Source organism: Piliocolobus tephrosceles, chromosome 5, assembly GCF_002776525.5.
Source record: "Piliocolobus tephrosceles isolate RC106 chromosome 5, ASM277652v3, whole genome shotgun sequence".
Taxonomy (NCBI): domain Eukaryota; kingdom Metazoa; phylum Chordata; class Mammalia; order Primates; family Cercopithecidae; genus Piliocolobus; species Piliocolobus tephrosceles.
Window position 1 is genome coordinate 58,619,525 of NC_045438.1, and position 12,020 is coordinate 58,631,544.

A 12,020-nucleotide genomic window follows, 5' to 3' on the forward strand; every position below is an offset into this window, starting at 1 on the left:
CTTGGTGTATGAGCAGGTGGTGGGTGTCCAGAGCACAGCGAGCATGGCCCCAGGGACAGGCTGAGGTCGTTGAGGCCAGCTGGGCCAGAGCCTTTCCGTGTCTGTGGGCGTATTGATAAATCTGGATTTTTCACCAAGGTGAAAGATGTTATGCAGGGAAGTGATGTGAGTAGGTTTTTTTTGTAATAAATACATAAATAAGTAAATAACTGGCCGTCTCTGGAGAATGCACCGGAAAGAGGTAAGAGTAGCTTTGGGGAGATCACTGAGAGTCTAGGGGGAGCTGGCCAACTGGAGCTGGACACCAGCAGTGCAGAGGGAACCCGCCGGCAGAGTGTACATCAGAGGTGCTCGTGGAGCGAATGCGGGCCCTGAGGGAGAAGCTAACCATAACTGAGCAAGTGAAGACATCATTCCCTGCAGTGTGGAGGATTGGGAAAGGACTGGGCTAGAGAGGGGAACCTGGAGACCGTCTGGGGTGTGTCCCCGTGGTAAGGCATGGAATGCATGGCTGGAGCTGAGCAGATGTTGGAGTCGGTATGATCTGGGAGTAGTAAGTGTAGAAATGGCATCTGCAGTGATGGGATTGATGAGATCCTTGCAAGAGAGTGCAGGAGTTTGTGACTGCCATCAGGAGACATCAGGCTGGCCCTTCCCTTGATGCCCGCCGACTCCCAAGGTTGAGGCAGCACTGAGGCTGTGACTGTCTGAGTCACTGCCCTTCAGTTCTGCCAGTGGTCTACAAGCCACAAGTGGAGACTTGATATTTCGCTCTTCCAAATGCTTCTTCCAAATGCTTTCAAGACCGTGAAATTGAAGAATGATAATGAATATTATTAGAAAAAACATATAGAAGAAATAGTGAATAATATTTTTATGGAAGTACTTACTCTGAATCCCTTAAATAGTAGTACCTGTGTTGTGCTTAGATGTTGGGGTACATGAATTTCTTGATAATATTGTCTGAATGGAGAGAAGCATAAAGTACAAAGCCTTGGTTTTCATATGTATTATAGACCAATGAAAAAGAACAATGGAAAATCTTTAAAATTTGAATATAGGGCATATACCATTTATAAATGAAATTCATAGTATTTTGTGTATAATATGTCAGATAACACTCATAAAGCAAGATCATCTATGATTGTTTTTCTTTCAGAAGTTTCAGGGCTGCTGATTCCAAGTGAGGATTTTGCAGAACATGCAGTAAATCCAGAAGCTTAGAATTTCAAAAGCTTTGTGAATGTTGGGGGAGCTATTTTTCTTAGTGGTATGAGATGCTACACAGAACATTTCGTTAGTGCTTTTGGTGGCTTTAGACTCTGAAAATATGACAACATGGAAAAAAATAATTAGCAGTATTTGGAATTTGGCCTCAAAATGTATTACAAACCATTCCCATATCCCACCAATACACCACATTAGACAACTGTAGATGTATTTCCCTTGTGTCCTTATGCCTAGAGTTTTTCTTATTATAAAAATAAAGTGTGTTGGGGTAGAATGATTCTGGGATCACCTTGCTAAGCCCTAGGTAGATATATACGGATACTTCTCACCTTGCAGTGGGGTTACATCAGAAGAAACCCATCCTAAACTGAAAATATTGGTAAGTTGAAAACACACTTTCACTTACAATATTTTTGATTTACAATGACTTGATCCAGATATAACCCCATCTTAAATTGAGGAACATACTGAATGCCTGTTGCTTTCACACCATCATAAGGTTCAGCCATCCTACTTTGGTGACTGATATTTTCATCAACCATGTAAATGATCCCCAGTGGCAAGTACAATCTCTAGTATATTTCAGTTCACTTGCTGCCTTATGGTACTGGTGTATTCAGTACCAAATAAAAGCAGATAAACAGAAAATCCATACTCCTGTTCTGTATAGTTTTCCATTCTTCAGTTTGCCTTACTCTGTCAATAAACTTAATGGTGCTGTGATTTTCTATTTAATGACTAACTTCAGTGGAAAACATACTCTTTGTCTCTGTTGCTGCTGCTGTTGGTGTTAACCTGTAGTATGGTAGCATGGTCAAAGAGTCTGATCTAATATTAGCCCTCAGTAGCCCTGAGGGGCCTGGCCCTGCCTGTTCGCCAACCTGCCTTCCCTGCCTTCTTACTTCCTTACTTCCTTCTTACTTCCTTACTTCACTGATTGAGGAATTGATTGATTACATATAAATGAACATCATTTTATATGTTTGACAGAATAGTATATATCAAATGTCTATTAATATCTGTACACATAGCTCTACTTGTTTTAATTGAATAGATACATCCTAATGCTCTAGTAATGGGTGAGTTGTGCCATAATCTTTTGCTATTATAAACAATGAAGCAGTGATTATTGAAGTACAGTTTTTTCACATTTGTAAGAATGTTTATGCAAAATAGATTCCTAGAAGTAGAACTGTTGAATCAAATGATATTAACTTTTTTTACTGAATATCTGAGCTTTTACAGTATAACAAACTACCCCCAAATCTTAGTGACTTTAAAAACTGTAACACTTAATTATATCTCTCAGTTCTATGGTAGACTGGGTAGTTCTTCGCTCTGTGTGTCATGTTGTCAGCTAGGACATTGAGGTAGCCGCCATCATCTGGGAACCAGGCTGAGAGCTCTGCTGGGCTCTGATGTGTCTCGAGTGGCTGACGTCATCCCCAGGCTCTACTGGGAACTCAGCTGGAGCTGTTGGCTGCAGCATCCTCCATGGGGCCTTTCCATGTAGTTTCTTAGATGCCCATAACATGGCAGATGGATTTCAAAAGGTAGCACTCCAAGAGGACAGGTCCCGGGAGCAAGCACTTAAAAACTTTTGCTTGCATCTCACTTGCTGGAGCCCTCTTAGGCAATGCTAATCACATGACCAAGCCCAAAGGCATCATGGGAGGGGTTTCCCAGGCTGCGAATGCTGGAATGCGCTTCTTTAGGGGTTGCCAAAGCAGAGCCTCCCATAGCAGGTAAAGCAGGTATTGGCAAACTTTATACCAGTTTAATGTTCTCAACAAGAGCATTGTGAGGGTGTGTGGGTTCTCACCCCCTTACTAAGAATGATCATTGTCCATCATTTTCACATTAGCCAATCAGATGGAAGGGAGAAAGCCTCGTTACTGTTTACCTTGGATTCATTCCATTATTAGTGAACTCACACATCTTTTCATATGTTGATTGACCATTTATTTTTCTTTTGTGAATGTTCATTTATGTGTTTGCCCATTTTTAATTTGGTGTTGCTTTTAGATTTCCTTGTGTATTAGAGAAAAGCTATTTAATTATGCCACGTGATTTCTGTCTATCTCTGTTTTCACATCTACAAAATAGAAAGTAACTTCAAAACTGGTTCTACCACAGGATGATGTGAGATCAAATAGATAAAATAGGTGAAAGCACATTGCAAGGGAAAATACTTGATGCTGGCATTGGCCCCTCTCTACCAGCCTAACAAAATGTATCCGCTCACAAAATCTTAACCAGCTTTTGCTTCACATAATCATAGGATGGAGAAAGGTAGCAATACTGTATAGTGATGAAAATTTATATTAAAATGTTTAATTTGCCGTCAGGCTAGTTTCTGAACTGAACCCAATTTCCTTCAGGCTCTGAGCTGATGCTGATTTGCATATACTACCTAATTGGCACTCCATCCTGTGTTAGAAATAGTTGTATTTCATCCCATCTTGAGCTATTCTTAACTCCCTAATAATTTTTTTAATCCTTATTTTGGAGTGAATCAGTGGCTGAATGTTAAGGTTTTCACTTTTTTTCTTATGGGAGAAGGGAACTAACTTTGTATACATATTTTATGTCCTCCTTACAACCATTTCATGGGATAATATTACTGGCCTCATTTTATCGACAAGAAAATAGGGGCCAGGTGATGACTCATGCCTGTAATTCCAGCACCTCAGGAGGCTGAGGCAGGCAGAACGCTTGAGCCCAGGAGTTCGAGGCTACAGTAAGCTACGATTGCACCACTGCAGCTGCACCATTGCACCTCTTATCACTAGGTGATGGAGCGAAACCCTGTCTCTAAAAAACATAATAAAAATGTTAAAAAAAGAAATGAAATTAAACTCAGAGGTAACTTACCCAAGTAAGGAATGGATCTGGGCCTGTGTTAGTTTTCTATGTTGTTATATAACAAGTTACCACAAACTTAGCAGCTTAAACCAACATAAATGTATGATCCTACAGTGTCCGTGGGTCAGGAATCTGGCACAGTGTGACTGGGCCTCTGCTCAGTGTCCCACAGGCTGAAATCAAGGTGTCTGCCAGGACTGTGAGCTCCTTGAAGGCTCAGGGTCCTCTTCCGAGTTTATTTAAGTTGTTGACAGAATTCAGTTCTTCGTGGTTGTGAGGCTACAGTCCCATTTTCTTGTTGACTATCCTCTGCCCACCTTTCCCAACACGTGATCCCCTCCACAGCATGGCCGTTGCTTCTTCAAGGCCAGCAGGAAAATATCTCTGACTTGCTTCCTCTCTAAGCTCTAGATGCACAGTTAAAGGGCTACCTGGACAGTCTCCCTTCTGGTTAACTCGCGGTCGGCTGATTAGTAACTATAATCACATCTGTTAGGCCCCTTTTGCAATGTAACATAACATAATCATGGGAGTGATACCGTGGTATTCACAGGTCCTACCCACACTGAAGGGGAGGTGCCCACCGGGCAGAGGGGGCTGGATCTTCGAGGCCATCTTAGATTTCTGCCCCCCCAGAGTACATCTTGGCTCCACACCTTAGGCTCTTTCAGTAGTATTATGGTCTACCATATTAAAAAAAAGTACAGGCCAGGCGCAGTGGCTCACGCCTATAATCCCAGCACTTTGAGAGGCTGAGGTGGATGGATCACCTGAGGTCAGGAGTTCAAGACCAGCCTGACCTACATGGTGAAACCCCATCTCTACTAAAAATACAAAAATTAGCCAGGTGCGATGGTGGGTGCCTGTCATCTCAGCTTCTCGGGAGGCTGAGGCAGGAGAATCACCTGAACACAGGAAGCAGAGGTTGCAGTGAGCCAAGATCACACCACTGCACTTAGCCTGGGCGACAGAGTGAGACTCCATCTCAAAAAAAGAGAAAAAGTACAAAGACAATAGAGATTACTAGAAGGGATGGATGGGCCTTTGACTTTCAGAAATGCCTAATTGTATGCATTTTATTTAAAATATTGCAGTGCCTGGAAGCAGCGAGCCCTTTATGACGCAAGGACAGATGCCCAACAGCAGCATGCAGGACATGTACAACCAAAGTCCCTCCGGAGCAATGTCCAACCTGAGCATGGGGCAGCGCCAGCAGTTTCCCTATGGAGCCAGTTACGACCGAAGGTGAGTATTTTGTAAGATGGCGATAAGATGATTTACTAGAAACTGTGCTTTCCTCACACACACATTTCTGAGCCCTGGCAACTGAGCCACTGATGACAATATACAGTGTCCCCTTTCCTGTGAAAGTAAAGAGGCAATGGCTGCTGGTCACCAGGTAAGTGTCGGGTGACTGCCCTCAGTAGATGGCTATTCAGGACCAGGGAGAAGGACCTTGGCCTCGGTAGGAGTCTTCTTCCCCAAGTCAAGAGCCAGGGCCGCCACAAGTCACGCTGGCACCCAGCGCCAGCTCCCCACTTCCTTCTGAGGGACTGCCAGCTACACACTCCAGATGAAGCTCACCTGGAGCTCCCGGATGCCTGGGCCTCCAGAGCACCAGCTCCCCTCACTCCCTTCTTTCTGTCTGGGGGAAAGGCCTATGCAGTGGTAGCCACACTGGGCTTTCAGCATTCTGGAAAGGTCTTCCAGGCAGTGCTTTTTCCCTGTGACTATTTTAAACAGAGGGACAATACTTTGCTCCTTAATAAACATTTCTAGAAAACCCACAGCACAGGCCTCACTGCAGCCTCTCTTAATCTTGAAATGACTTAAAATGGCAAGTTCAGCTGCAGGACTGATGATTCAGATTGATTTGCAATTAGGAGGAAAAGTTATTGAAATGGCTCTGAAAGGTAATCTGAAAACTGCTTCCTAAGATGATGGCATAGGGTAGGCTTCTTTTTGTGGAGAAAGTCCCTTGCCTGGGCCCTGACTTCAATACTCATTGTCACAGAAACCCTTTCCCCGTGTTGATATGTTCTCTAACTCCTCATAAGAGACATGATTATAAGCAAGGTTTTCATGTAATATTTCAGATTTTTAAAGAAAAAAAGATAGAGTCCTAACAGAAGGGCTTTTCCCTCCCCGGAGCCACAGTGGTGTGCCACAGGGTGGAGCTGGCTTTGGGATCGCTGCCTTTGGAAGCTGCATGTGCTGTTCTGCTGGGGACTGGCTGGGCCAGAGCCGCTCACGTTTCATCAGGCCACATGCTGGGGTCACAGGGACGGGCCGATCGGTGGGAAAGCTTCCTCAGTGTAATACAGAGGAGAAAAAGGTTGAAAAATCACGGCTTTACCAAATGAGGTTTCTTTGTGGTACTGTTTGTGAGCCTTGTTCTTGGGCGTCCATCCCATGTTTAAGAAGACACGGTGCTTTCTCCTAGGGACCTAGGAATTGACTCTTCTGATTCTTAACCTGGCCATAATGTGGCCAATATTTACTTGTGATACATTCGTTAATCAGTTAACTATAAGGTAATGTTTAGTGTGCTGAATCAAGGATTTCAGTTAGGTTTGTTTTGTTTTTGAGGGTCCAGGAAAAGCTACAGATGTTTTTTGAGGGGGTAGCTGGCAAGATTAGAAGAAGAACAATTATCTTGGCTCTACCACATTAAAGAGGGGTTTACCTCGTTAAGTTTTCTCTTCTGAAAAATGTTGCTTGTTATGCAACTTAAATTTTACCCATGTCAAATACATTTCTTTCCTCCTATCTCTGAGCTTCCTTCTTAGATATCAAAGTAGTTATCAAAAGTTCCCATGTCTGTTTCACATGTGATAATCTAAAAATTCTTTTATTTGTTTTTATTATTCTCATTCCTTGATCAGCTTAGGAATATATTCAGTCCATTGTACCCTTTCTTACAAGATTTAGTATATTAACTTAAACCAATGTATTTTTCAAAGTTCCAAATCTATTGCCTTTTAAAACATGCTATTTTTTATGGTATTTATAATTTTTTAATATACTAGTAGTTGAAAAATGAATATATTATTCATTTCCATTTTAAGATGTAATAGGTGTGCGTTCAAATCATCCCTGTCATTCTTTTCTGTAGCCTTTTAGGGCATAGGACTGTGAAATTCTGAGAACTTGTATTTATACAATGATTAGCTAACACTGGAATTAAATTTGAAGTATAGCTTTTAGAATTAAACATTTTCCATTCATAATGAGAACGTGCAAAGTACAAACATTTTGATGTTCCGGTACTTCTAGGAACATTGCCTTTGAGTCTTCAGTTCTTCTCGTCATTTCTTGCTTCCATTAATGCTTCACATCACAGCATTGTACGACACTTCCTAAGGTACACGTCAGTGGAGAGGCGGGGCTGCGGCCTCCAAGGCAGAGGCCAGAGGCTCTGACAAGTGCTTACAGGGTGCCGGCCTGCTCAACCGGTATTCCTCTGACACCTATTAGCCAACAGCCTGAACTAGGAGTTTGGCACCGTTCCCAAAATGGGTGTTCCCATCCCTGGTGTTAACAGTTGGCGTGCAGCTGCCTCTCAGAGGGCCTTTGTCGGAGGGGTGTGCGGGGAAAGCCACACAGAGCTGCTTGGGGGAGTCAGGGTTCCAGAAATGGATTGTTTATTTCTCTGTTTGCCTGAAGCTTTTTCTCAGTTAAGTTGTCTTTGAATGCCTCGTTCCAGGCATGAACCTTATGGGCAGCAGTATCCAGGCCAAGGCCCTCCCTCGGGACAGCCGCCGTATGGAGGGCACCAGCCCGGCCTGTACCCACAGCAGCCGGTGAGTTGGCGAGTGGGCGTGGGGTGCTGTGTTTTCTGGTTCTCTCCTGGAGGCTAAAACTCAAACTTTTCTTACTTCTGAAGATTTTCAGATGTCTAACAAAAATGATTAGTATTTGTTGAGCATTCAGGATATAGTTAAGGCTAGAAAGTACTCCTGGGATGTTGAAGTCAGCACATTAAAAATAACTCTTGATACATGGTTTCCTGAAACAAATATAACTTGTAACAAGAAGTTGAGTGTATTCATCCTTGTAAATAATAACAAGCCCGAGCTAGAGTGAGTATATTTTAAACAGGTATCTATTGTACATACTATTGTATCAGAAGCCATTTTAGAACAGAAATTCGTCAGTGCTTTAAGGAGAATGTGTAGAAAAACAACGTAAAATATTATATACTAATAGTGAAAGTGAATCGGCTTTTTAAAAAATGAGATAAGATGCTAATGATACTTATTTTGAATAAGTGGGACAGGTTTTTGCTGGTTCACAGGTGACCATCGCAGCTCAGAGATGCTAAGTTATGCAAGATCTCGCCCTTACAGTGACCAGTGCTGTTGCAGAGAACCACCCTTCATGGTGTGGTTTTCCAGACATACAGGACTTTGCTATTTTTAAACAACTTTTCAGATCTGAGACCTCTTGCAAAAAATAAAAATTTTGAAAACTATGTATATGTTATATAATTATAATACATAATTATATATAATAATATGTATATTATTTTTCAGTTATTTAATTTTACTGGAGCATATAGGCACAGTGAATTGCCTTTTTTTTTTTTTTTTTTTTTTTTTTTGAGATGCAGTCTCGCTCTGGTGCAATCTTGGCTGTCTGCAACCTCTGCCTCCTGGGCTCAAGCGATTCTCATGCCTCCGCCTCCCAAGCAGCTGGGACTGCAGGCGCCCACCACCATGCCTGGCTAATTTTTGTATTTTTAGTAGAGACGGGGTTTCACCATGTTGGCCAAGCTGGTCTCGAACCCCTGACCTCAGGTGATCCTCCTGCCTCGGCTTCCCAAAGTGCTGGGATTACAGGCATGAGTCACTGCGCCTGGCCAGTGAATTGCATTTTTAAACCAACTGATCTTAAACAGTTTTCAAGTAAAGTGAAAAACATCAGCATTTCACTGCCTCCCATCAGAGTCCCACCTACGCACTGCACTGGTCCTGGAGCCTCCCGGAAGCAAGCTTAGTAGCAGGTGTGGTGCCAGCCCTGTCCTCAGTGCTGTGACCAGTGGGGCTTTGGGGGAGCCGCACCTGGCCAGGCCAGAAGTCAGGGCAGGAGCTGTGGGATGGATGTCGGGTGACCAGTCTGGAGAGCCGAGCCCTGTTTGGAGGCTTTTCCATAAAATGAGGCCCAAGAAACCCTTTTACCCCGAGACCCTTTCAGGCCAGCCCCTGGATGCTGGCTCTCCTGTGAGAGGGTCCTTCTGCCTCCTGCTGTGGTCCTAGTGCAGCTCCCAGCCCGGGCGCCGTCTGCCTGTGTGGGAGTTTAATGCTGGCTGTCCCGGTGGCACAGCCTAAGGAGAGGAGGCTTTTTTTTGTTTTTTCCACAGAAAGTTTCAAACACGTGAAAACAAATTTTGGATGCCCTCTCCTGAGTGTGTGACATGGTGTATATAATACTGAAATATTGAACATAGATTGTTCTCAGTTGTTATAGGAGCTTCCCATATTCATTGTGAAATGAACATTCTAGCAGGTAATAACTATTTTGCATAATTTCAGTGTGTGATTATACCTGTTAGAGCACATCAGGATGATTTGTGTTTCTGCGAATTCCAGAATTACAAACGCCATATGGACGGCATGTACGGGCCCCCAGCCAAGCGCCACGAGGGCGACATGTACAACATGCAGTACAGCAGCCAGCAGCAGGAGATGTACAATCAGTACGGAGGCTCCTACTCGGGCCCGGACCGCAGGCCCATCCAGGGCCAGTACCCATATCCCTACAGCAGGGAGAGGATGCAGGGCCCGGGGCAGATCCAGACGCACGGAATCCCGCCTCAGATGATGGGCGGCCCGCTGCAGTCCTCCTCCAGCGAGGGGCCTCAGCAGAATATGTGGGCAGCACGCAATGATATGCCTTATCCCTACCAGAACAGGCAGGGCCCTGGCGGCCCTGCACAGGCGCCCCCTTACCCAGGCATGAACCGCACGGACGATATGATGGTACCCGATCAGAGGATAAATCATGAGAGCCAGTGGCCTTCTCACGTCAGCCAGCGTCAGCCTTATATGTCGTCCTCAGCCTCCATGCAGCCCATCACGCGCCCGCCACAGCCGTCCTACCAGACGCCACCATCACTGCCAAATCACATCTCCAGGGCGCCCAGCCCAGCATCCTTCCAGCGCTCCCTGGAGAACCGCATGTCTCCAAGCAAGTCTCCCTTTCTGCCCTCTATGAAGATGCAGAAGGTCATGCCCACGGTCCCCGCATCCCAGGTCACCGGGCCACCACCCCAACCACCCCCAATCAGAAGGGAGATCACCTTTCCTCCTGGCTCAGTGGAAGCATCACAACCAGTCTTGAAACAAAGGCGAAAGATTACCTCCAAAGATATCGGTAAGAATTCCGAAGCTTTCATTCCGAAATGAATTCCAGTTGCAGTGTAGAATTTTAATTTTAGTATACTGTTCCTGTTCATCTTAAAGGGATGAAAAAATTATGACTAGAAATTATCAAGATGCATTTTTATATAGGAGTAATAGTTGGAGGCTGCTAATCTGAATTAAGAAATAGTGCCAGAAAAGATTTGTGAAATAAAATGGTAGTTTTACACGTGAGTGTTATTTGTGTTCAAGATCAGAGCTTCAAGTAAGAGATCAGGGAATCCTCAGTGATTATATACTATATTTTGGGCTTAAAGATTCGAACTTAACCAAGCCACTTAATCACTACAATACGTGATAACAGACTCCCCCGTGAGGCTAATGAAATGCTAAAGGTGACCTGAGAAAATCTGAAGGCAAGCCACTCTGTAATTTAGTGACAACATACAGTGAATTTCCATGGGAAAAAGTTAAAGCCTGCCTGTAATATGTACATTGATAGATGGTATGACATATAGAACATGCTATGCTGTAATACATAGAACTGATATCATCCAACGCACTGGTAGACTTGGGCCAAGAACCATGTCAGTTGAATGCTGATGTTGCTTGTTTATCCTCTGTGGGATGTTCTGAATACTAATCAGAGGTCTGGACTATCTGGGAGTATACACAGGGTTTCTGCACTATTTTTGAAGTACTTTTAACACAGGAAGAAAGATAATAGGTCTGAGTTATATTGGGAAAAATTACTCAAAAAAACTCAAGAACAAATTGACTTAAAATCTTTTGCAGTGATTAGAAAATTAAAGATATTAATAATTTGAAAGAGGTCAATCACTGGATGTTAAGGAGACGTAGATTGAGAGACCAGGGCAGGAGAATCACTCAAGCTCAGGAATTCGAGACCACCCTTGGGCAACCTAGTAAAACCTTGTTTCTATTAAAAAGAAAAAAATTAGCCAAAAGTGGGATCCATTTCTGTAGTCCCGGCTATTTAGGAGGCAGAGGTAGGAGGATCACTTGAGCCCAGGAGATCAAGGCTTTGGTGAGCAGTGATTGTGCCACTGTATACACACACACACACACATATATATTCCTTTATATATATATCCCTTTATATGCACATATATCTATCCCTTTATATATAATGTGTATCTCTATCTCTCTCTATGTATATGTGTGTGTGTGTGTGTGTGTGTATATATATATATGGGGTTGCAGAGGGAGAGAAGGAGGCATAGACACTGAGCACCATTTTATATATAGAAATATATATATACACACACATATATTGTGTATTTAAATAAATATATCTAAATTTTAAAAAAATCTCCCAGTGCAGGTTATATAGCATTTGTCTTCAACCTAGGGAAATTTATATTTTTATTTTTTTAAAGTAATTTTGATTTTTTTATTGTAAAAATAATATGTAGCTGTCTTAGAAAATTTTAAAGCAGATGCAATTAAAATAAAAGTAGAAAAGCCACAGTGTCCTCCTGCACGTCCGATGATTCTTGGCACCTGGAGAATGCCCCCAGCCTCCGGACGGCTCCAAGGGTC

At 43.3% G+C, this 12,020-nt stretch overlaps 1 protein-coding gene across 5 annotated transcripts in view; it reads left to right on the forward strand.

Annotated features, from left to right (window-relative positions):
- ARID1B (AT-rich interaction domain 1B) overlaps positions 1-12,020 on the forward strand; it is a 440,617-nt gene that overhangs the window by 420,585 nt on the left and 8,012 nt on the right. For all 5 annotated transcript variants that reach the window (XM_023206077.3, XM_023206081.3, XM_023206082.3 and 2 more), the window contains 3 exons: positions 5,190-5,340; positions 7,802-7,898; positions 9,687-10,470. In XM_023206077.3, coding sequence (XP_023061845.2) covers positions 5,190-5,340; positions 7,802-7,898; positions 9,687-10,470 — 1,032 coding nt within the window. The remainder of the gene's footprint in view (positions 1-5,189; positions 5,341-7,801; positions 7,899-9,686; positions 10,471-12,020) is intronic.